The following is a 27,169-nucleotide window of genomic DNA, read 5'->3' on the forward strand; positions in this document are numbered from 1 at the left end:
AGACAGGGGCTGGAGGGATGTGGCAGTGAGCAGGAGAAAGAAGTCATAGAATGCTCCCATATGCTCCTTGTGGCCATCTTAAGAGTGATACCTGCAGAAGTAGGTCATCTAAATGCTTATAGGACAAGAAACAAATTATAAGGCAATTATTACAAACCCAGGTCTTTTTGGGATCAGTAGCATTGGTCTTTTCCATAAGTAATCTCACATTACCTTGCGTCTATTTTTATAAAATGTGCAACACAATTCCATCCTATTGTAACCGGAACTGGGTCCTTACTTCTTTCACAAGCGCATTTCCTTAATTGTTTTTGAAGACAGACTGAGCAAACGATGTACTTAAATAACCCAACATCGAAAGCCACTACCCCATTTTCATCCCCATCCCCAACAATATCTATCGGATAAATGGCTAAAAAAAAAAAATCCTGACAAGTGATCACAATCTATCTGAAACAAACATTTAGAAACATAGCAAACAATTATTATAGCTCAAATGCAAAATATTTCAGATGCTGGAAATCTGAAATTAAAATGCTGGAAATACTTACGTCAGGCAGCATCTGTGGAGAGAAATAGAGCTAACAGGTGAATTTTGAGGTGGCGAGTGGTTTCAGCAGCGCTCATCCTGTTGGCAGGAATGGCGGGAACTCGCACCCAATTTTGCACTTGAAAGCTCATTACTTATGCACAGACAAGTATTGGGCCGAATCACCTGGTGGGACAGGAGCTGATTTGTCTGCCCGTCATCAGCTGGCAGGGTTGAAGATCCAGGCGCCACATTTAAACACCAGTCCAATATATAATCTCATCCTCTCCAGCCCACCAGTCTTCAGGACATGTGCAGAGAAATTTTCCAGCCACAAGAAGGCGGTCAAAAGTCTCAAGAAGGCAGTATCCTGCTTCACCTGCCAGGCCCTCCCGGCCTTGTTCAGAGGACTGAGGGTGCACAGGCATGTCCTGTATTCCAGGGATAGCTCCAGGAAGCACAACAGCCTCACATCTCCAGCTTGGGAGGCCATCACAGAGCAGGTCAGCGCAGCTGGCAATTGCACCTGAAATGCCATCCAGTGCAGGAAGAGGATGAATGATCTCATCTGCTCTGCAAGGATAAGTCATCCTTCAACACCTTCCAATATCAAACTCTTACCATGGCATCATGTACTTAAACAGTTACTCTCTTTAGGGATCTCACACAACTATTAGCAGGGGATAGATATCAACATTCATTCTCTCATTCAGACTTTCACATCACCACGAACCAATCTATCATGTTGCTCATGCTCCTTCTCTGGCCCCTCTGGGGAGGGTTCGCCACACACATGAAGAGATATTAACGACTACAATGTTATTGGAAGTTATTTTTTAAAATAGAGTTCTAGTGGGGTCTGTGTCTACATTTTAATTGGATTAAAATCAGCTAGCTGATGTATAATAGCTTTTATACGTTAATTAGGTAAACGTAAGCAGGGTAGAAGATAAGGTGTAAATTTGCATTTGTTAAAAGAAACCATTTAAGACTATGGGTGAAATCTTATACCTGGCTAGAAGATGCCAAGCAATGTGTTTTTTTCAGCTTACTAATAAACTTGGAGGGATGAAAGGATGTTGTTAAAAGAGGTAAAGATAAAAGCCTAGTGATACAATGAAAATTTACATTTAAAGAGAAATATATATATAAAGAAGAAAGGAGAATGTGTGTAAGGGAGAAGCATTTTAAGATCCAAAAAGTGTGAGAAGCCTCCAGCCTGTAAGCTTCAAGTTGCTGTCTGCAAGGACACAGAGCTGAAGGAAACTAACTTGGAATGTGACTGTCCAGGGTGTGCTTTGCCAGGTGTCTCTTTAAATCTATGAAATTTAGTGGTGCCTTAATGGGGGTGCAACTGAAAGTCAGATTAATTGGGGGATTTTTGTACTTATTATAGTAGTACTTTTGTAGACATATGTATGTGTTTATGGTCTTTGTATTAATAACTGTTTAATTTAGTTTTATTAAAAAGCTCTTGAGACTTGGTGGTCTTATTACTACTGAATTCAAAGTCTGCAAATCGAAACATATAAAGTGCAAAAATAGTTGACAGTTATTTCAAGTTTGGGATTTAAACAAATCAGCCTTTACCATCGACTGTGTCATAATACACGCATCTTACCCAACCTCTGCTCCATCCCTTGTCATCACATGCCTTTCTTTCTTCTTCATACAGGCCAAGCTGGCGCACAACAGGTGTGAAAGAGCACAGACCGAGGGAGGGACTGCCGACATTATTGCCCTCAGTGAGTTTGAGGAGGCTGCAGCCGAGATGGTAGGGGAGGACAGGGATTGCTCCTGTGGGGAAGGGGAGATCGGCCTCTCCCAGAAACCTAGTATGGATCACAGCTCCATTACCTCATCAAATCCTGACAATCACAGTGACTCACATGTAGTCTTATACATAGCTCATGCTCATTAACTGAAACTCTATTTTCTAGGCACCAGCAGATCAAGGCCCACAAGGCAGCCTAGCACCAGTTCAAGCCCCCAGACTACATCTGAAGAGGAAGCTCTAGAAGACCATCACAGCGCTCACACACGCCGTCCACCTGCTCAGGTACACACACGTCAGTGGAGCAAAGCAATAGATTAGGCTCGGGTTCACTTTCTGGAGAACGTCTCACTGACGCATCTCCACAGCAGTCAGAGGCAGGGACAGCCCAGGTCTCCAGCACTTGAAGGGCTGCTGGAGACCAACCACCCACTCAGTCTGAGACAGGTGATAAGCCTCTGGAAGTGGCTGCCAACTCAATGCTGGAGATGAAAAAGGCGGCAGCGGAACATCAGGCAGAGATTCAATAGTCATTCATCAGACCAGAGTGAACAATGGAGGAGTCTGTCCACTTTATGTCTGATGATGTGGCTCTGACACGCAAGCACCTTGAGGTCATGATGGGAAGGTTGGCGACCACCAAGGAGACCCTGTTGCTAGATTTGCCACTCCATGGCCACACACCCTAGTGGGCACCATCAAGATGTAGGCAACACGGGGAAAAGGCGCCTTGACCTTCCTCCAGGTGCACCATCACCTACAGGAGTCAGGGCAGGGCCCTCGGGCACCCATAGGGAGGATGAGAATCAGCCAGACATTCCAGGCGCTTCCTTTCAGAACACTCCAAGGGTGTGTAACTGCTCACAGTCTCCTCTGCCTGTGACCCCATCCACTTCAGCTGCTCAGGCTACCGAGGGCATTTCTGCCCCTGAGCAGATAATCCTCATCAGGCTTGGGCTCTTCAGGCCTTGGGCCACCAAGGGACATCTGCAAAGGTCATCACAGACATCAGGATCTAGCAGTCAGCAGGCTGCCTCCACCTCTACTGTGGATGTCGGGGCTGCACCCAGGCATGGCAATAGGGTTGGGAAAGTTAAGAAATTTTGATGTCATTTTTGGATCATGGGTGTGCTTTACATATAAAGAAATTACACTTTTGTGAATACATTTGATGGTTATGTGAATGTTCTTGGCAACTGAAGGCATTGTAAATTTGGACATTGGAATCCTCTTATGTCGAGGTTTAGCCTTCCTCCCACTCAGTGATAGTGTCCCATGCGAGATTCACATTCCTGTGACGTCAACCTCAGTTGTACTAGTCTCTGCACTCTTGTGTGATGTCAGGGAGATGTGACTAAATCTTTATTTTAAGTGTGTGATGTAAGCGTTTCTAACTCTTCTTCCTCAAGGAACATCATTGAGTGAGGGTAGCTCATCAGCACTGATATTCTAGCGGCATGTGGTAGAGGCAGAAGACAAGACATGCACGGAAGGAGGAGATCCCCAGGCATGTCTACATCTCAGACGCAGCAGTGTTTGTATCATTATATGGTGGCAAAGCTTCAAGTCTTCTCACACATCGCTCTTGTTCCTAAGTGGACTCTCAGTTCCCAGAGTGAGCTCATTCGCAGGGCCCCATGGACCAAAGCAAAGATCATGGTCTGACGGTTCATGAGGCCAGAACATGCAAGTGTGAATCCAGGACTCGTTCTCACTGCAAGTGGTTGGAAATCTCCTGAGACAAGAGGGAATGCTATTGAGGGCTAGAGAGATGTGGCCATATGCCCTCACTTAACTTTACTCTTCCTGGAACCTGTCAGCAATTGAAGTATCACAGGCATATCTCTTACGTGTTCCTTCTTCCATGGTGTGATCGCACTCATACTGACCCTCAGCAGCCTCTGAAGATTCCTGGGCCTCTGGATCTTCATCCTCTGATGAGGTCTAATCCTCCTTCAGTTCATCCTCTGGCAGGGGGTCACCTCTTTGCATTTCCAGATTGTGAAGGGCACAACTGTCATGAAACTATTAATGTATAAAATATTTTTCTTTTAAAATAGAGGTCTGGGGAGTCACCTCCGTTCTCTTGGTCTCTCCTCCTGACCCTCCTGTTCATGCTCTAGCTTCACTTGACCATGTTCCTCTGTTGTGTTCTCCTGCTGGAGCTGTGTGCAGTGTTCCTTTGCCCTTCTTTGCCTCCTCCATTGCATTAGGACCCTGACAAAGGCAGCATTGAGCCCTGGATCCATATGTGCTTTTGCCTTCTCTCAGAAAGGAAACATTGAAGGCATTGAAGATTCAAGGGGCAAGAAAGTGAAGCTCAGAAGATGAAACGTATGAATACTATGAAAGTCCATAATTTTTCCTGGCCTACTTGCATGGTAGCTGATGCTGCCTTGTCCCTGAGACACTAGCACACACATCGTGGTGACCAAGATGGCATTGCAGAAACGTAACATCTTGAGACCTGCGTGGGATACTAAGGTTTAATTGAGATGAGCTACCCAGCCTAGCTCTGTGCTCCAATCTCTGATGTGGCATTTTAATGACCAATCAGTTGCTTATGGTCAATGAGTGGATGCCCTTTGGCCCATTAGGAATGTCAAATCTGGTGAATGCATGACAGACTTTTATTGATGGAATGCCATATATGATACAGCTGTGCCTCCTTCACTATTGCCTGCATTCCTAAATTCTAATTTCCTATGTGTTACTCTTGTGATGCAGTGACTGTGATGTGAAGTCACTGAGTTCTGAGTAACCCTTTACCAGTGCTAATGAAACCATTGGCTTTAAGTGGCTTTCATCGCAAGGAGGTCTTGCTCCTTTCTTTCTAAGCAGATTCCTTTTCATGCTTGCTGCAACAACAGGTTAGAGGGCGACCCCAGAAAGGCCCACTTGTGTTCACCCTTCCTCCTCACTGCCACTCCACAGCCTTCCTTCCCCATTGCCCCCAATGGGCTCACCCTTCCCCCTCATAGACATTGTAAATGTGGATATGTAAAAACCTGACAGCTACACTGTACAATCATATGGCAGTACAGGCACTACAAAATAGCAGCTATTGTATGTCAGATGGCGAGACACCTTTAACACTAGAAAGGCCTAACTCAGTGTCACTTATACAAACTCAAATGGAATTTCGAATTGATGTCACCTTCACTCATCAATTCTAACAAACGTCTTTACAACAACACTGATTTCTAATTTTACTGTAGAATATGACTTCAATGATAAATTATACCATCTTACAATAGAAAAGTGCTATATTGGCATTAATTCCTAAATATTATTTATGACCAACTGTAAGATTTCTTTACCAATCTAACATTGGAACAATCTGATTTAAAGTGATGTCTTGCATAGGTTTCAACTGAAAAGAAGCAGCGGGGGCAACTGCCAGCTCACTGGCTAATATTCAGGGTGAAATATTTCCTCAATTAGAAAGGACATCCTTCGCCTTGTTATGGAAATGCATCTGCGTTTATCTCCACAGATGCTGCCTGATCCTGCTGAGTATTTCTAGCATTTTATGTTTTTATTATGGAAAAGCTTGTTGATCAGCATGTGGGTGATGAAGGTTTAGGCCTGAAGTTAAACAATAAATTACAACAGGGGAGAGGGATAAACACGGAAACTGCAGGCCAATGAGCTGAAAACGGTGGAGAAATTTTGAGACACACCAATACAGGAGAAAATTAGTTGGCATTTTGAGAAGTATGGGCTAACAAATGAAAGTCAGCATGGATTTGTTACAGGCAAATCATTTTGACTAACTTGATCAAACTATCTGATGAAGTAACTGAGTGGGTTGATAAGGGTAGTGATTGTTGTTATGTATATGGACCAAGGTTCAAATAAAAATGTGTGAGTTGAGAGTGATGAGAAGAGTGACTTATCCTGGTGGAACGATCATCATTCATCCTCTCGCGGCACTGGGTGGCTGTCCTCTTTTGCAGGGCGTTGGTACTGATTACCGCTGGGGTGGTGGGTGGATTTATCCTCAAAACCTCACAAATAGCCTGCAAAGAAATCAAAGACTGGAGGTAGAATCACCCCAGATTTGCACTAAGTGCAGTAGTGGGTGGGAAAAAGGGTGCTTACCTGCTGGTCGCAATGGCGGCTTTTCACACCGTATCATCCCAAACCTGCCTTATTAATCACGCATTCCTGGGAAACATGCTATTTCGAAGGCAGGCAGGCTCCAATTTACCCACCACACAGCTTGCTGCTTCCTCACGCTGGATGCCATTCTTAAAGTGCAGCTGCGTCACACCCCTCAGTGCTTACAGCCCAGGACAGCTGCACAGAATACTTGGTCCCAAAAGGTAAGCAAACAGCAGCCCCCTGGTTAAGAGATGCTTCCCCCGAGTGCCTTTTGGATACCATAGAGGCCTACAGCAATGTCCTCTAGGCCCGGCTCTGGGTGCAGGAGGGGCAGCAACATAACCAATCCGACTAGGGAGATAGTGGCAGTGGTGGTCAGAACCAATGCCCTGCAAAAGAGGACAGCCACCCAGTGCTGCAAGAGGATGAATGATTTCTTGTATTCCACTAGGGTAAGTCACTCTTCTCATCACTCTCAACTCACACACTCTCAAACTCATAAACCCATCACACCTCCACAGGGCCCTCACTCACTGCCGGTTCGAGGGACAACGCCATTCACTCTCTCATCCACACCTTAATTGTCCTCGTCCCATCCATGGCACCGCTCACCTCTTGTGAGCACATGCCAGGCATACTTATCATCTGGCCTGGCAGGCAGCCTGCTTACACTCTCTCCATCTGTATTTATGCAGCCCAAGCTGGCACACAAGAGGGAGAGGTCGCAGACTGGTGGAGGAATGCCTGATATCAAAGCCCTCATACTGCTGACCGGCGAAGATCCTGTGTTGATGGTGATGTCGGTAGTGCTCTACCAAGGGAGGATCCAGCAGTGCGATATCCATACTGTGAGTGAGTTCCATTGTGCCGCAGTCCTCCACCATGCACTAATTGTCTCCCCTTGCTTTCGCAGGCACACCTGGGAAAGTGCTGATGGAGTTCACGACCCAGGGCCTCCAATCAAGGCCCCAAAGAAACCTCTGAAGAGGAATCTCAAGGCACCTTGATTGAAGACCTGTCACAGCGCACACCCACATCCTCCACTCACACAGAGACACACAGGTCAGTGGGACCTAGCTTTAGAGCAGCCTCAGGATCACAATCCAGTGAGCAGATCACACTGTATGATCCACAGGCAGGTGGCAGCAGGGACTTCTCAGGTATCCAGCAGTTGGAGGACTGCTGGAGGCCAGAAATCTGCTGAGTCTGAGTCAGAGGATGAGACTTTGGACTTTGTCATACTGGAGTCGTTTAAGCTGCAAAGGCAAGCTTGGCAACATTAGGAAGGGATGTCCGCTGCTCTCCTCAGATTGCAAGGCACGATGGAGGAGTCGGTCCACCTTCAGCCTGAGGTGATAGTGCTGGCATGCCAATGCACCAAGGTCAACACTGGTAGGATAGCAGCTGCCATGGTGACCCTGGTCCAGGACACTGGTCCTGCACTGCTGCGCGGGCTGACGCCATTGTTGGCTTCAAACATTGTGTACGCAAGAGGGGTGCAGGGCAGCTCGATCTCACTGCAGATTCTTTCACCTCAAGAAGTCAGCCAGGGGCCATCAGGCACCCATAGGGAGGACCACCAGGAGCTCAACACCCCAGGGCCATCCACCCAGGTGACTCCAGGAGTGCCCACCCCATTTGAATCCCCTCTTCCTGTGTCTCGAGCAGCTCCAGCTTCACAGGCCAAGGGAGGTGCCACTGCCACACAGCAGAACCATGAAAGCAGGCCAGGGCCCTCCAGAGGACACCCGCCAAGGTCATCGCAGACAGGGTGCAGCAGTCAGCAGCTGCCTCCACCTCCGCTGTGGATGGCCGGGGAGCACCAAGGTAGGGTTAGGAACGCTAAGATGATGTAGTTGCACAGCCTGGGCACAGGCTATGTGAAGATCTTTGGCATGTCCTCACTGCATATCTTCATCATCCTCCTGGAATCAATTGACTATCAGGGCTTCCACTGCATCTCCATGACAGGAGCCTTATCACAGAGGGTATGTGTACTGCCATAAGTCAGACTGGAGTCAAACGTTCACAGATGCAATGCGAGGATCTATGGTGTCTCTTCGCTACATGTCTTCGGCATCCCCTACAAATCTAGCAGCTATGAGGGCCTCCTGATTGCGCCTGCCTCATCTAGCCAATGTGAGGGCCTCATCCCCGTCATCATCAACTTCATCATCGCCTTCAAGGATCTCCTCACCCTCATCCCTGTCGACATCCTTCTCATCGGAGGAGAATTCCAGCTCCTCTCCCCATTGCAGCGCCAAGTTGTGAAGGGCGCAAGCAGATGATGATGATGTGTGACACCCTCTGTGAACTGTATTGCAGGGCTCCACTAGACTGGTCCAGGCACCCAGAACCTTATTTTCAGCACCCTGAGGGTTTGCTCCACCAAGAAGTGAGTTGCAGCGTGAACCTCGTTATACCTTCGCTCTGCTACAGTCTGAAGCCGCTGCACGGGTGACATCAGCTGTGGCCTCTGTGGGTAGCACTTGTCCCTTAGAAGCCAACCTGCAGCCTCTGTGGACCCTGGAAGGAGTCAGGGATCTGAGGCCGACTGAGAATATAGGAGTTGTGGACACTCCCTGGAAACCGAGCACAGACTTGCAGGATGCGTTTGTGCTGGCCACACACCAGCTACACATTTAGCAAATGGATGTCCTTGTGGTTGACATAATTGACAGTTTGTTGTGACAGAGATCTAAGCGCCACATGAGTGCAGTCGATGGCACCCTGCACCTGTGGGAAACCCAAGATCTGGGCAAATCCAATCGCTCTTGCATCCTGGCTTTCCTGGTCCATGGCAAAATGCACAAAGTTGTGTGCCCTCGTGAAGATGGCATCCGTGACCTCATTTGTGGGTGGAGGCTTGCGAAATCCCACAGAGGTCCCTTGTGGAGCTGTGAAAGGAGCCATTGGTGTAGAAATTGAGCGCCATGCTCACTTTCACAACCACTGGCGGTGGATGCCCTTCATGTCCCCATGGCACCAGAACTTAGTGCCCTGCGTGGCTGCCTGAAACCCCATCCTCCTCTGCTCCACTCTACTTGACTGATCGGCAGCAGCTTTGCCCACTGGCCTGCATGCTGTCAGCCCAGGCATTCTCCTAACCTGCAATACAAGGCTACACTGTTAGCTTAAACCATGGGGAGACCGGTCCAAACTGGACTGATGACATTGCAAGGGGCTGTGAGCACCTCCAGCAGTGACTGCTCCCTGGCCTGCTTTAGCAAGGAGATTGTACAACATGCCCAGTCATCCAACTATTCAGCAGTCCACTAAAACGCTCATTAATTTGCAGTCTGTGACCAAGGGGTGAAAAGATCTGGAGCATTTGATGACAATTTCATGCTTCTGCGTTGCTCAAGATGGCAGATATGCTGGAGGCCTGATCCCAGCACGTTGATGTGGCTGTGTCTGAACTGTCTCAGCTGCAGAGGAATGGTCACTCTATACAAGGCTTCCCTGATGCATGGCCACTTCCCTACCTGCTACTCTGCATGTGCTTGTGCACTACCATCAACTGCGTGGCAGCCCTTGCACCGCCCCTCCCACTTGCCTCAATCTTTAAGTCCAACAGGCAACCCTCACAAGCGCTGCACAACATTACTGTGCACTCACCTTCGAGTTCCCCTCAAAGTGCAGCCCGCCTGTTTGTGCCTTATATATGCTGTTGTGAAATACATCAGCCTGCAATCACACTGATGTGCTCAGACGATCCAGCGTGGGGAGGATGATTCCGGCGGGCTGGACTTATCATGATATGCAGATGTATTACAATGAGGTTCCCAACGTCCAACAGCGGGAAATGTGGCCTGCCACTGATGGGGCAGAACAGACAATTGCAAACTAGTTTCACAATGTTATGGAACCGATTTTTGGCCATCCCGCCATATTGTCCGTTCACGCCGCCAAACACATCCGAAGCCAATGGGCACAGAAAATTCCACCCTTGGTCAAAACATTCAAACTATTGAAAGGAGGCTGCCTGTGTACATAATAGCTGTGATTGGAGGTGAAGGAGCACTTTGTAAGTTAGTACACAAGTTAGTTTTTTATAATCCAGACCATATATTTTGCAATTACATCCATTACATTGCAAGAAAGTTCAGAAGCTTTTCTGGCAAAAACCTTGTTTGAATGCTAACATTCAAATACTATATCGCAGACCATTCCCTTTCAACCAGCCCAGATTGTCAGGGAGGGAGGCGGTTAAGTGGCAGTGTTGAGGAGGGAGGCGTGAGCTGGAGAGTCAGGAAATGAGGTAGCAACCGGCAGAGTTGGGGAGGGATGTGGCGCGTGGGAGAGGCTGAGAGCTAGAGATTCGACAAACAGGAGAGATGGGACAGGAGGTGGCCAGGCAAAAATAACTTATTAACCCATTCCCTTGAATAGTGATATGGCGGCATTGTAGTGAAATATGTTGGTACCCCGCGCACCAAAATTGTGGAATGATGGGAAATGGTTAAATGGCATATCTGCCAAACGTAGCCAAGTCAGTTAGAGAACGCATCAGGTGAAAACTGAGGGAATGCAGATAAGAATTTCTGACAAGAGAGAAAAAAAGTCAATTAGCATGTGAGTAAGATGTTCCAATCCATACCCTTCTCATGGGAGGTTACAAAATCAATAAAGTTACTAGGAAGTCAATCATTCAGTCTCCCCAACGGAGAATAATAACATGCTACAAAAGAGCTGAAGAAATGGGTTGGAAACATGTAAAGTATGAAGAAGCCTCATAGATTGATACAGCTCAGAAGGAAGCTGTCTGACCCATTAAACTTATTCTAGCTCTTTCAAAGAGCTATCTAATTAGTCCTACATCCATGCATTTTCCCTACAGCTCTGCAATTTTTTTTTGGATCATTTGTCAAATTCCTTCTGAAAGTAATTGATCTGCTTCCACCATCCTTCCAGATCATAACTTTGTGTAATTTTTATCCCCCTCATGCTGATTCTCATCACTTTTCTAAAAACCTTAAATTTGCATCTTCTGGTAATTGACCCTTTTGCCACTGAAAACAGTTTCTCCTTATTTACTCTAACAAAACCCTTTGTGGTTTTAAACACCTCTCTTGAAATTGACACTGCAAACATTAGCACAAGTAAATATACACTAAATAAAGAATCTGGTGAAGGAACTCATATATGGAACACGTTCCTTAGGAAAGGACTACTATGCATCTGCTTATGCTGTGATGTATTTGTATAGTAGTTTGCACAGTGGGAAAGGTACTGTACAGCAAATTTATTCCAGTTGTGACTGACTTCATTCATACCAGCTGTGCTTATTATTTTTCTGATTGTATATTCCAATTCCCAAATTCCATATTCTGCAGCTTCCTATCCAAATGCTTGATTCAATTATTCATGAGTGATATAAAGCTGCATAAGCCACACTAAGGTCTCCAGAGATTTGGTGTATGTTACCATGATGAACCATGCAGAAATTCATTTGATCCGTTACTAACTTACATAAACTGTTTCTTATGCCTGTCTAACTTCTGTTACATTGTGTCAAATAGTTAAATTTAAGCTGAATCTGATCTCAGTTTATCATTGTAAATTGGAATTGTATTTAGAATCCAAATTTGAGAGAAAATATCAAACTACTAAGGAACTCATTGTGTGTAAATCAAAAGGTGGTCTTGACAAAATTAAGCTAAGTCTGTTTTTCTCAAAAAGAGCCCTCGAGAAAAAGATTATTTTGATGCTTGATCTAGACTTTTAAAAAAGTACCATTTAGTGAACTTGTTAGCAAAATTAAGGTCCATGGAGTTAAAGGGACAATTGTAACATGGATACAAAATTGGAACTGAAAGCAGAGATAGTGGTGAAAGGTTATTTTTAAGACTGGAGGGAACTATGCAGCAGTGTTTCTTATGGGTAAGCATTAATACCACTCCTCTTTGATATATATGAATGACATGGGCTTGGATATGCAGGGCATAATTTCAATGTTGCAAGCGATACGCATGTTGGAAAAGTAGTAAACAGTGAGACTGATAGCAACAGCCTTCAGACAGACATAGACAGGCTGGTGAAATGGGCTTACACATGGCAGATGAAATTTAATACCGACAGGTATAAAGTGATATATTCTGGTAGGAAGAATGAGAAGAGGCAATATGAATTAAACAATATAATTTTTAAAGGGGGTGCAGGAAGAGAGGCGCTTAGGGATGTAGTACACAAATCTTTGAAGGTGGCGTGATGAGTTGAGAAAGCAGTTAAAAAAGCAAGTGATCCTTGGCTTTTACTAATTGAGGAATAGAATTTTAAAAACGCCATTTATGCTAACTCTTTATAATATGCTAGTTAGACCTCAGCTTGAATATGGTTTTCAGCTCTGGGCAGTAGACTTTAGGAATGATGTCAAGGTCCTGGAAAGGATGCAGAAGAGATTTATTGGTATTGTACCAGCGACGAGGGACTTCATTTATGTGGAGAGACTGGAGAAACTAGTCCTGTTCTCCTTAGATCAGAGAAGGTTAAGAGGAGATTTGATAAAGATGTTCAAAATCACCAATTGCTTGGATACAGTAAATAAGATAAACTTTCTAGTATCAGAAAGATCTGTAACCAGAAGGCACAAATTTAAGATGATTGGCAAGGGAACCAGAGGTGACATGATGAAACTTTTAAAAAAATACAGTGAATTGTGATTTGGAATACACTGCTCAAAAGAGAGGTGGAAACAGATTCATAGAATTAAATAGAATTGTATGGCACAGAAACAGGTCACTTGTCCCAATCAAGTCTATGCCAATGTTCATGCTCCACACAAGCCTCCCTCCACCTTATGTCATCTCATTCTAACAACATATCCATATTTGTTTTTACCGAAATGTGTTTACTTAGTCTCTACTAAAATGCATGTGGCAGGGAGTCCAACATTCTCACCACTTTGAGTAAATAATTGTTGTGACTAACAATAGTTGCAAGAATTGTGTAGAATGAAGACGTAGAGCTCCTGGTTCTGAAAAGGCACACGCTGTCTGGTAAGTTAGAACCATGGACAGAGAATTAGTGTCCAAGAAGCTCTAATCTCAACAGTAATGACAACCATAACTCCAGATTACAAAGCTTGTTGGCACCTAAATAGACATGGTGGCTGAGATTTTTATGCCATAAAAAAGTGGTCTAACCAAAAATAAATACTGCATATTTTTCAATGTTAAAAAGAAATGGATAAATACTTGAAGGGAAAAAATTACAGGACTATGGGGAAAGAGCAGGGGGAGGGGTAGGATTAATTCGGTAGCTTTACCATAGCACAGGGCAATAGGCTGGATGGCCTCCACCTGTGCTTCATCATTCCATGCTTCTAAATTCAAATCAGGATTGGACACACAATGGTAGCCGATGTTATGTCCAAATCGGATTTGAAGTTTGTGGCCAAATGGGGCATCATGATGATCATACATGGAAGCCAATGATGCCTATGCAAGGTATGGCATCAAAACTCAGGTGAGGGGAGGCGATTAGGCATAATCTTGGGAATCAAGTAGTTGGGGAAAGGAAGAATGTCAGGATTCAGGAAGTGCTGAGAAAAGCAAATTACTAAGCCGGTACTAGGTCTAACTGTCTATTGTGTCTCACTGCCTCTCCAATACATCATGCAAGTTGCTGCTTATGGTTTGTTGTATATTCAAATATATTACAGTACAAGCAATGTAGTTAGGTTAGGTAGGATTTAGTTATTTCTACACCAGAGTACCTATAATGTACATATTTATTTCCAATGTGCAGTACTTTACACTTGTCTGCATTACATTTTTATTGGATATTGTTCCATCCATTTACATATGTTGCCCAGTTTATACTGTAATTTCTTAGTTTCCTCTGTAATTTCTTAGTTTGCTCCTCTGATTGCACTGTCCTTTCTAGTTTGGTATCATCTACATAGGGTTTCTAAATCCAAATCATGGATGCAAATTAGAAATGATACCAGCTCCAACACTGATCCCTGGGGCATTCCACCAACATAACTTCCTTAACAAGTACCCAGTGCTTCCAACTCCACAGGAATTTAAAAATAATTACCTAAAATCAGGGAGGCGAAGGCATAGTGGTATTGTCACTGGACCAGTAATCCAGAAACCCAGGGAGAAACTCGGGGGACCTGGGTTCGAGTCCCAACATGGCTGCCACTTCAGCCAATTGAATTCAATAAAAATCTGGAATTAAAAGTCTAATGATGACAATGAAACCATTATCGATTGTTGTTAAGACACATCTGGTTCACTAATGCCCTTTAAACAAGGAAATCTGCCGTCCTTATCTGGTCTTGCTTACATGTGACTCCAGGCCCACAACAATGTGGTTGACTCTTAAATGACTCAGTTGTATCAAACTGCTACAAGTCACTAAAAAGGAAAGAAACCAGACAGACCACCCAGCATTGACCTAGGCACCAGAAACAACAACGGCAAACTCAGCCCTGTCGACCCTGCAAAGTCCTCCTTACTAACATCCCAAAATTGGGAGAGCTGTCTCACAGATTAGTCAAGCAACAGTCTGACATAGTCATCCTCATAGAATCATACCTTACAGATAATGTCCCAGACACTGCCATCAGACCCAGCAGTGGTGGCAGCACAGTAGTATACAGTCAGGAGGGAGTTGTCCAGGGAGTCCTTAACATCGACTCTGGACTCCATGAAGTCTCATGGCGTCAGTTCAAACATGGGCAAGGAAACCTCCTGATTACCATGTACCACATCACTGCCCCACACCTGCTCCCCTCAGCTGATGAATCAGTGCTCCTCCATGTTGAACACCACCTGGAGGATGCACCAAGGGTGGCAAGGATGTAGAACGTACTCTGGGTGGCGTTCATCAATGTCCATCACCAAGAGTGGCATCAGTACTGACTGAACTGGCCGAGTCCTAAAGGACGTAACTGCTAGACTGGGTCTGCAGCAGGTGGCGAGGGAACCAACAAGGCGGAAAAACATACTTGACCTCCTCCTCACCAACCTGCCAGCCGCAGATGCATCTGTCCACAATAACATTGGTAGGGGTGACCACCGCACAGTCGTGGAGATGATGTCCTGCCTTCACATTGAGGATACCCTCCATCGTATTGTGTGGCACTACCACCATGCTAAGATTTCGAACAGAGCTAAGAACTCAAGACTGAGCATCCACGAGGTGTCGTGGGCCATCAGCAGCAGCAGAATTGCACTCGAACACAATCTGTAACCTCATGGCCCGACATATCCCCCACTCTACCATTACTATCAAGCCAGGATATCAACCCTGGTTCAATGAAGAACGCAGGAGGGCATGCCAGGAGCAGCACCAGGCACACCTAAAAATAAGGTGTCAACCTGGCAAAGCTATAACACAGGATTACTTGTGTGCCAAACAACATAAGCAGCAAGTGATATACAGAGCTAAGCAATCTCACAACCAACGGATCAGATCTAAGCTCTGTAGTCCTGCCACATCCAGTCGTGAATGGTGGTGGACAATTAAACAACTCACTGGAGGAGGAGGCTCCACAAATATCCCCATCCTCAATGATGGTGGAGCCCAGCACAGCAGTGCAAAAGATAAGGCTACAATCTTCAGCCATAAGTGCCAAGTGGATGATTTGTCTTGGCTTCCTCCGGAACTCCCCCAGCATCACAGGTGCCAGACTTCAGCCAATTCGATTCACTCCACGTGAAATCAGAAAATGGCTGGATACTGCAAAGACTATGGGCCCTGACAATATTCCAGCAATATGACTGAAGACTTGTGCTCCAGAATTTACTGCGCACCTAGCCAAGCTGTTCCAGTACAGCTACAACACTGGCATCTACCTGGCAATGTGGAAAATTGCCCAGGTATGTCCTGTACACAAAATGCAGGACAACTCCAACCTGGCCAATTACCGCCCCATCAGTCTACTCTTGATCATCAGTAAAGTAATGGAAGGGTCATCAACAGTGCTATCAAGTGGCACTTGTTTAGCAATAACCAGCTCACTGATGTCCAGTTTGGGTTCTGGCAGGGCCACTCAGCTCCTGACCTCATTACAGCCTTGATTCAAAAATGGACAAAAGAGCTGAGCATCTGAGGTGAGGTGAGAGTGACTGCCCTTGACATCAAGGCTGCATTTGACAGAGTGTGGCATCAAGGAGCCCTAACAAAACTGGAGTCAATGGGAATCATGGGGAGAACTCTCTGCTGGTTGGATTCATACTTAGCACAAAGGAAGATGGTTGTGGTTATTGGAGGTCAGTCATCTCAGCTCCAGGACATCACTGCAGGAGTTCCTCAGGGTAGTGTCCTCAGCACAGCCATCTTCAGCTGTTTCATCAATGACCTTCCTTCCACCATAAGGTCAGAAGTGGGGTGTTTGCTGATGATTGCACAATGTTCAGCACCATTCATGACTCCTCAGATACTGAAGCAGTGCATGTCCAAATGCAGCAAGGCCTGGACAAAATCCAGGCTTGGGCTGACAAGTGGCAAGTAACATTCGTACCACACAACTGCCAGGCAATGACCATCTCCAACAAGAGAGAATCTAACCATCGCCCCTTGGTGTTCAATGGCATTACCATCACTGAATCCCCCACTATCAACATCCTGGGGGTTACCATTGATCAGAAACTGAACTGGACTAGCCATATAACTACTGTGACTACAAGAGCAGGTCAGAAGCTAGGAATCCTGCGACGAGTAACTCACCTCCTGGCTCCTCAAGTCCTGTCCACCATCTACAAGGCACAAGTCAGGAGTGTGATGGAATACTCCCCACTTGCCTGCATGAGTACAGCTTCCACAACATTCAAGAAGCTTGACATTGTCCTGGACAAATCCACAAACATTCACTCGCTCTACCACCAATGCACAGCAGCAGCAGTGTGTACCATCTACAAGATACACTGCAGGAATTCACCAAGCCTCCTTAGGTAGCACCTTCCAAACCCACGATAACTACCATCTAGAAGGATGGGGCAGCAAATAGATGGGAACACCACCATCTGGAAGTTCCCCTACAAGTCACTCCCATCCTGACTTGGAAATATATCATTGTTCCTTCTCTGCTGCTGGGTCAAAATCCTGGAACTCCCTTAACAGCACTTTTGGTGTACCTACATGGATTGCAGTGGTTCAAGAAGGCAGCTCACCACCACCTTCTCAAGGGCAACTAAGGGTGGGCAATAAATGCTGGCCCAGCCAGCAAAGCCCACATCCCATGAATGAATTAAAAAAAAAATTCCCACTGTACTAAGTTTAAGGACTAATCCTTCGCATTGGACTCGGCCAAGTGCCTTATAGAAGTCCAGATGCAACATGTTTTAAGGTTTACCACGATCCATTTGGTTTATCAGTACCTCAAAATAAGTCACAGAGGCTGGTTAGATAAAATCTACCTCTTCTGAATCAATGCTAACTGCTGTTAACTAAGTTACTGTGCAGATAACAAGTGTATACCAATAATAAATTCCTTTATTTTACATGAGAGTAAAGTAATATTCCATAGTTGCACGTCTTTGATTTATCATTTTGAATATGCACACCGCAATGGCCTATATCAATTCTATTAGCACCTTCCCAATAGATAACTCATGGTTTGTATGAGTAAGGGAAGATTGAGGCTGCAATGATTTTCTACAGCTTGACATTCTAGGCAAAAATGAGTAAGATCAAGGGTTTTTTATTAATTGCACAGAATATTAACTCAGTACCTGACATACTGCTTGGCATTATGGCTCAGTAGTCATTCTGTCACTGGTATTTACCACATCACCTGCAAAACACAATTAGTCCATTATTATTGGAGTTTCTAACTCTGCAGAGAAAAAGATATAGCACAGAATGAGAAGAAATGCATCATAGTTGAAAACTCAATATATAGACACCATAATAATTTAATAGAGCATTGAGAATGTACAGCAGGAGAACAAGTTGGACTTGTTTTCTTTGGAAAAGAGACTTCAAGCTCATCTAACCAGATCTGTTAAGAATATAAATACATATTAATATTAAGATTACATATTAAGAATATATAAATATTATGAAGAAGCGTGTCCTAGACATTATGACGCTCACAAGCTCTCCATGCACACATTAGAAGTGCAAAATCTACTACTGTCCTCGTGTCTTTCTATAGTTCAAGCAGACGATGAGAAATTTTCACTTGGCCCTCATTATATTTTAGTGAAATCCTAATGACAACAATTACATTATTCTACACTGCCAATACCTCATTAATGCCAACAATCTAAATGAGATAGTTTCAGAGCTGATCTAGCAGCTCAAAACTGGGCATCCATGAGGTGCTGTGGGCCATCAGAGGCAGGAGGATTGTATTTCACCACAGTGTAAAATCTCACAGCCTGCCATATCCCTCAGTCCACTGCTATGATCAAGCCAAGATTCCAACCCTGGTTCAAGAGGTGTGTGGGAGTGTGTGCCAGGAGTAGCACCAAGCATATCCAAAAATGAGGCACCAACCTAGTGAAGCCTCATCATAGGACTTCATGCACGCTAAACACTGGATGCAGCATGTGAGAGATGGAGCTAAGCAATCCCACAATTTACGGATCAGACCAAAGATCTACAGTCCTGCCATATCCATGAATGGTGGAGGACAATTAAACAACTAAGGGGAGGAGGAGGATCCACAAACATCCCCATGACAGAAGAGTCCAGCGTATTTGTGCAAAAGGCAGGGCTGAAGCATTTTCAACCATCTTTAGCCAGAAGCACTGTGTGGATGATCCATCTTGGCCTCCTCTTGAGGTCCCCAGCATCACAGATGTCAGTCTTCGGCCAATTCAATTCTCCCCACATTATACCAAGAGACAGCTGAAGGCAATGGATGCAACAAAGACTACTGACCCTGACAACTGATGATTTGTGCTCCAGAACCAGCCATGCACCCCTAGCTAAGTTGTTAACGTTGACATCTACCAGAAAATGTGGAAGATTTGCCAGGTATGGCCGGTCCACAAAAAGCAGGACCAATCCAATCTGGCCATTATCACTCCATCAGTCTACTCTTAAACATCAGAAAAATGATGGAAGTTGTCATTGGCCGTGCTATCAAACAATATTTACTCAGTAATAATCTACTCAATGATATCCAGCTTGTGTACCGCCAGGGCCACTTGGCTCCAGACTTCATTACAATCTTGGTCCAAAAATAGGCAAAAGAGCTGGATTCAAGAGGGGAGGTCAGAGTAACTGCCTTTGACATCAAGGCAGCATTTAACCAAGTGTAACATCAAAGGGCCCTAGCAAAATTGAAGTTAATGGAAATGGGAGGAAAACTCTATGCTGGTTAGAGTCATACCTAGCACAAAGGAAGATGGTTCCGGTTGTTGGAGGCCAATCATCTCAGCACCAGGACATTGCTGCAGGAGTTTCTCAGAACAGTATCTTCGGCCCAACCATCTGCAGCGGCTTCAATGATCTTCCCTTCATCGAAGATTAGTAGTGGAGGTGTTTACTGATGATTGCAAAGTGTTCAATACCACTCAGCTCCTCAGATACTGAAGCAGTCCATGGGCATGTGCAGGAAGACCTTGACAACATTCCCGCTTGGGCTGATAAGTGGCAAGTGACATTCGTGCCAGACAATGACCGCCTCCAACAAGAGGGAATCTAAACAGTTCCTCTTAACATTCAACAGCATTACCATCACTGAATTGCCCACAATCAACTTCCTGGGAGTTATCATTGACTGACAACTTATTTGTAGCTGCCATATAAACACTGTGACTACAAGAGTGGGTCAGGTGCTGGAAATTGTGTGGCAAGTTACTCACCTCCTAACTTGTCAAAGATGTCCAATACTTAAAGGCACAAGTCAGGAACGTGATGAAATGCTCTCCAGTTGCCTGGATGAATATAGTCTGTATAACACTCAACAAGCTTGACACCTTCCAGGTCAAAGCAGCCCACTTGATTGGAACCCCATCCACCACTTTAAACATTCACTTCTTCCACCACTAAGGCACAGTGGCAGAAGTGTGTACCATCCACATGAGGCACTGCAGCAACTCGCCAGGCTTCCTTTGACAGCAACTTCCAAACATGCAAACTTTACCACCTAAAAGGACAAGGGCAACAGACGCATGGGAGCACCACCATGTGCAAGTTCCCCTTCAACTCTCATTATCAGGCCAAACACGTTGCAAAAAGGAGGCTGTATCTCCACAATATTTATATTTAGGTAGGATGGCAAGCATGGTAAGTCGCAGAAATCAGAAACTAACACAAGTCGGAACCTATGGGTTTAAGAGAAAGGTTGATTCTTCTGACAGTCTTTAAAGGATGTCAGCGTTGGTAACAGCAGTTATGGAAGCTGAGCCTATGTCTATACATGTGTTGCCAAAGGACAGCACAAAGTTGAAGGCGAAGAGCCAGCTGAGTATTTCAGCAGAGGACAGGAAGACCAGTGGAGCATGATACGGTTGTGCCAGATCTGATAATCAATAATTAGGCTAGTTATGTGCCAGAGTTATTATACATTTAATGAAATGAAAGTGGGGGTCATACCACAGGATTCAGGAAATATTTTGCTGGGAATAAGGGTCTTCAATTGGAGCTGTAATGATGGCAAATAGAGAACCAAAGATGAGGCAGTTGGGAATTTGAGGGTGTAGTTCTATGTGACTTGGGAGAGCTGCTTTTCACGAGTAAATGCAGAAGGAAGTGAGGTTGAGGGAGATTAGGGAAATAGGGGTAACGAGGAACACAAGAAAATAGTCACAAATATCTGTATAGGTAGGAGAGTTTAAATAGAGGGAGGTGAGAAAGCGTGGAAGGCGAGAGAGCGCGGGAGGCGAGAGAGTGCAGGTGAGTGTAAGCGCGGAGACACCATGACTGAAATCACTGAATGATTCAGTAGGGTCTGGCATTCTGCAGATTTTCTTTTTATCCTTGACAATCTTATTTTTCATGCTTATTCCAGTCCTCAGGAGTAATTTATTAGAATTCAGGATTTTCAGAGGTATGTTATGAAACAATAGTAATTGCTTATGACTTTTGGTGAGTTTTTTTTCTCAGTTTTTTAACGTGCATCATATATTAAAATTTAATATACGTTTATGTTTTTATTTAGAGGTACATAATGTGGAGGGATAAGAGTATTGCTCAAAGACTTTTCCTGAGGATGAGACATTGGGCCATAACTTCCATGGAGTGGTAATCACAGTCGGATTGACATTCCACTCCTAGCTATTTATACTGGAATGCAGCCACACCTTTGTTGCCCAACCTTCCAACTCACACCAGGGTGAGAAGGCTGCAGTTCAGTATGTTCCCAAGACCTTGAATCAAGGGCTGAAGAGTCAAGGATAAGGAAGACACACCCCCTTTTTAATGGCAATAACTGCCATAAAGGCAGATTTAAAGGTCCGCCCATTTTGAGAAGCCAGGGAGAAGTTAAGTGTCTAAGATTAGCAGGCAGGATGAGTTGGGGTCGGGGGTTGGGTGTGGTGTCACATAGTCAGTAGGGGGTGGGGGGGGTGCGGATGTGGTTGTCAATCAATGGGGGAAGGGATCAGTCAGTGGGGGTTCGTCAGTGAGGGTAGTGGGGGTTAGGGGTGGTTGGGGGTGGGGGAGGGGCAACTGTGGTTCAGGGTTGGTGAGAATAGTTGGAGGTCCTATCGGGGGTGGGGGGGGGGGGCGGTGTTGGGAGGGATGGTTGGAGGGTTAGTGGCTAGTCAGGGGTTAGAAAGGGTAGAGGGTAGTTGGGGGTGGTCCTGTGGGGAGGGTAGTGGAGGTGGGTCAGTACTTTAGTTACCCAGGAGTTAGAAGTGGTTTTAATTCCTCTAACTTTTCCTGGGTAACTATTCCTGCAAGTCATTTGGAACCATCCAAAGACTACAATTTAAATTGGAGTACTAGATGGATCCCAGTGCAGGGCAAGATTGACTATCAATCAAACGAAAAATAATAAAATCAGCAAAGAAGGAAAACAAAAACGTCATAAAGAAAAGTCAAAATAAGGAAGGTCAGTGGACTTATTTATCTCATCCTTGCACAGAAAGCTATGGCTACCCCAGCACAGCACTTTGAATGGCTCCATAAATGTTGCTGCCACTATCCTATCCTGAAAACTTTAGAAGTATTAATAATTCTGAACATGAAATGTTTCTGATCATCAGCACTAAATTTATCTTTAAAAAAATCAGATTGTGCCTTTGTTCTCTGATCTACCATTGACCTCAAGTAGTGCTCCATCCTTTAATTCCACTTTAGAATCATAGAAAGGTCACAGCACAGAAGGAAGTGTCTTTACCAGCTCACTACAGAACAACTGAGCAAGTCCTATTTCCCCCCACCCTTTGCCCATAGTTCTGCAAATTTTCTCTTCAGGTGTTTATCAATTCCCTTTTGAAAAGCCCGATTGAATCTGCACTCACGACATTCTAAGATAATGCATTCCACATCCTAACAACCTACTGCATAACAACTTTCTCCCTCATTTCTTTGCCAATCACCTTAAAATAGGTGTCCTCTGGTACTCCACCCCTCATGATTTTGAGCACCTCTATCAAATCATCTCTCAACATTCTCTTCTCTAAGGAGAACAGCTCCAGCTTATCCAATCTATCCTATATCGGTGACAGTAGAGACATAGCTGTGTGTCACTTTATATCAAAAGAGAGAGAGAAAGAAAGAAATAAGGCGGCCCTTTAGAAGTAATACACTGGAGTTTTGGTTTGTTCCAATCATTTCAAATTTAACCCAAGGTCACTGACTAGATGACTTGACATTGCCAAATCAGCATGTGAATTTGAGGTCATGGAATCCCTAAACTTGGGTCAGAAAGCATTCTTGTATTTTGCTTCCCATATTCTAGCCTGCCATTCTCCATTTATATTGGTCACTCACTAAAATGATTGTTCTATTAATATGTCATCTGCCTGGGCCACATGCTCTTGAATTTTTTCCTAAACCTATCTCTGCGCTCTCCTCTTTTAAGACCCTCCTATTCAGGATATCCCACATCGTACAAATTATACATCTAGATCCTGATCCTGCCAATTCTATTTTGCTAGCTCTGCTGCTTCTAAATACTAAATCTAGGACTAGACCAAAACAAATCTTTTAAACAGAGATTGCTAATAAGGAAGAAAATTGGACAGGTAGATTTAACTTTCATATTTTAGATGACACAACAAAAGAACTTTTACAATAAAAATATCTACCCATGATCTAATGGCTGACATGGGATGTTTTGTTCCTCAGTTGGAACCCCATTTTCCACAGAATTTGGAACAATTGTTTTGCCCTGAACAGGTAGGCTATACTGATTTGAACAATCAACTAACCTTTCAGAAATAAACTAACTTTTCAAGAGTTGCCTTTAAAAAATAACTAGCAGCAGGGCCCCTTTTCTGGTGTTTAGATTGCCTGTTATATGGTGGGACTCATGACATTGCTGACATTCAACTCTCTATATTAATGTACAAAATTAACATTTCACTTCTGCATTTATAAAAGATTGAGAATTATAAAAATGGTCAGCACCTGCTTTACCTATACTGAGATAGTTAAGCAAATGTCTTATACAAGGCAGTACATCAACAGAATGAACGGCAAGATTCCCCAAAAATGAATATACTTAGGTGGATTTCAGCATCAGAAGAGTTCCAATTCAACTTTTATACACTTTAAAACTAAGTACAATGGATTAATCAAATGATGGATACATAGTGACATCTTGTGGTAATGTTAAAACAAATAACAGTGAGAAAGTGAAAAGAATGATTGGGAATAACAATACTGTGCAAAATGTAGCAATTTATTTGGGAGTGAGCAATGATTAAATGGACAGAAATAGTTAAAGGGGAAAGCATGGGAAGGAAATGCGTGTGACAGGATCCTCTGGCAGGTTAAATCATATTTACATTATTTTCAAATGTGTATCCTTTAATGCACTAAAACTTCTTGAGTCATTTCAATGAAAGAATGGAGAACGTGTTAGGAGATTTGAACAAAACTGTAGTCAAAGATGTTGGAGGAGACTTTAAAGGCAGGGAGGGAACTAACACAGTGAAAAAGATACTGGTGGGCATGGGGTGTTGAAAAAGGGATTGTAATTCTAGAAGGTAGGATCCAGATAGTTAAAAGCTTTGCCACCAAATGAAAAATGCCAGAATGGGACTACACAGGAGACCGGAGTCTGTGGATTGTAAGCCATGGGCTGGGATTTAGATCCGAAGTTGGGGAAAAGTCAAGGTGCGATTTTTAAAAAAAACAAAGGTTTTAAATTTGATATCTATTTGCACCCTATCTCCCAACATTCCAGGGAGAATAGGATTGATGGGCACGTAGGAATAGTATGGGACAGGATGGATGAGTGCCAGAGCTTTGAAGTTTGTGTAAAGAATATCTCTGGAGGTCAAAATGGACAGAGTCCAAGAAGTTGAGTCTTTAGCAAAAGCACAAATGAATGTTTCAAAGGCAACAGTGGTAAGAGGTAGGGTGTCTTGTGGCACAGTGGTACCATCCCTATCTCTGAGCCAGAACCTCTGGGTTCAAGTCCCACTCCAGGACTTAATGCCCACCAGAGCTCCATTCATAATATGTTCAAACAAGTTGATTATCAACCCGCAAATCCTTTCAACACAGCTATGGTAGGTTGTAAGAGCAGGACAGTTTCCTGGTCAGCCAGAAGGCAATGGCAAACTAGTGCAGTGCTTTGCCAGATATAACCATGGACCAACACATGGAAGTCCATGATCATCAATGTCCTCTTCGGGCAAGGTACCTGAAGAAATGGGGGGGGGGGGGTGGTGCGGTTATGAGACAAAAAAAGGTAATGTTGTGAAGGTGGAAATGTACTGTCATAGTGTTGAAAAGCATTTGAGATTGAAACCCTTGCTTTTGGAGCAGTTACACAGTACATAGAGGCTGTGCAGTGTCCAGTTCATCCAAAATTAACAGCCTGTATCTAACTATTTGAGTTGAGTTAGAGAATGATGCCTGTAATTGGAATATCTCAGGACAGTTTTATCTACAGGTACCTGTAAGTAACGATTTTTCCTCCTTCCCCTTCACTACTGAATAGGACACATGCACAACACAACTATCCTCAATAGTCCAAACTACATAATGCCATGGATTCCTCTTTCTGGCTTCGACACACGAGACAGGTGCAAAAAGCTCCTGGGTCATTTTCCCCTTCCTGATAACTATCCAGCATTCCCTGCTATAAAGTGCACAGCTGCGAAGTGAGAAAATCCAGAAAAGGTCTTTTGACTAAGATTACCTTACATTAAACCTTGGTATTTTTGCTGTGATTACCTTACTTCATAGGTTACAAATATTTCATTGAAAAAAGATGTTTCCTTGTACCCGGAAAGCAAATTTTGAACAATATTCATTGATGTCCAAGGTTCTATTTTGAAGTAACCTATACTTATCCTTAAAATGTTAATTATTAGATACAGTGCGTCCCCTTCACACATGGAATCAGTCTTGTTGCTCTTTTCTTTAGTGTAAATAAAAGTATCTTTACATAGAATATACAGCAGAGAAATAGGCAATTCAGCCAAACTAGTCTATGCCAACCAAAACTGATTCTGGATGTGCAATCAGACGTTACCTTTGCATAACTTCTGTTTGCAGGTTCTCATGCTCTAATAATTCCCTGTGGAACTCAGCCAGTGGACTACCTACAGGTGAGCCATTAGGGTAGTAAACTGAACATGTCTGGGATGTGCAAAAGAAAGGTAGTACTTGGGAGGAGGAAATTCAATGGTCATCTGGTACTTAGGTGATGCCTGATGTTCAAAGTTGGTCGACTGTAACTGATGTGGGACCCAATGTCATTAATTTAAGCTTAAAAGCAAAACGAAAAGATATTGAATCTTTGCATAATAAGCCTTTTTGGAGAAAGGTGGGATACGCTGGTGGCTGAGCCCGGAGTCATGGTTCCACTTCTCCTAAGTATCTAATCTCAACAGTGACATTGTCCAAAGATAATGGCCCAGATTTTGCTGTTGTAATGACTAAGCTATCATTACTCTGTGAAATTGACAGCACCTTTTAGCCTGGTGCCACATTTGTGTAGTTGAATGCAGGAATCCAGATGTTTCTGTGGTGCTTTTCAGCATGGTACAGTGCTGAAGTTCTGGCTGATGAAAACCAATTAGGAATCATTGACTTGACATGAATGTCCACATGTTACAATTTGTCTTGCTGTGAAAACCCCTTAAAAATTATGTGCTGTGAAATGAGGTGTACCTTTTTGTGTCTTATGAAGTCATAACTACTATTGAACAACCCTGTGACTGAAAAACTAAAGTTATATTTATGAAATATTAAATTTTTCCATTCCAAGATAAAAATTCCATAGATTTTTAACTTTTTAAAGAAATATTTGTTTAGGGTATGTCAACTCATACCTTAATCACATGTATTGTTTTCAATCTTTACTTTGCTTCCTGTAAAGTTATAAAAAGTGAATGATAAATCTAACGAGTTACTTCTTGGTTTGCGGTCTGTGAACAATTCTCAATGTGATTAGCTGCTTAGCTTGATGATATCAGTTACAGAGATCCACTATAGTTAATGCCAAAATCAAATTAACATTGAGAAAAGTAAATCCATTCAGAGAGATTGCTAAATCTTTGCAGGCACCTTTCCTCAAAATCAGCAGCGAGCACCATTGCTTTGTTGCTGACTGCAAAATCTGGGATAATGAGTGGAAAGCATGTGTTCTGAAAGGCGATGCACTGTCACACTGAGCATCTCTTGTGCACCCTCTGGTGGCTGATTTGAAGATAGATTGTTAA

General features: G+C 43.9%; 1 protein-coding gene across 9 annotated transcripts in view; it reads right to left on the minus strand.

Moving 5' to 3' along the window:
• LOC121275843 (thyroid hormone receptor beta) overlaps positions 1–27,169 on the minus strand; it is a 238,376-nt gene that overhangs the window by 90,512 nt on the left and 120,695 nt on the right. For all 9 annotated transcript variants that reach the window (XR_005942575.1, XM_041183544.1, XM_041183543.1 and 6 more), the window contains one exon: positions 18,098–18,159. Coding sequence is in view for 8 of the 9 variants with exons in the window: in XM_041183544.1 (XP_041039478.1) it covers positions 18,098–18,116 (19 nt within the window). In the remaining variant the exon portion in view is untranslated. The remainder of the gene's footprint in view (positions 1–18,097; positions 18,160–27,169) is intronic.

The sequence above is a fragment of the Carcharodon carcharias genome, chromosome 3, assembly GCF_017639515.1.
Source record: "Carcharodon carcharias isolate sCarCar2 chromosome 3, sCarCar2.pri, whole genome shotgun sequence".
NCBI lineage: Eukaryota > Metazoa > Chordata > Chondrichthyes > Lamniformes > Lamnidae > Carcharodon > Carcharodon carcharias.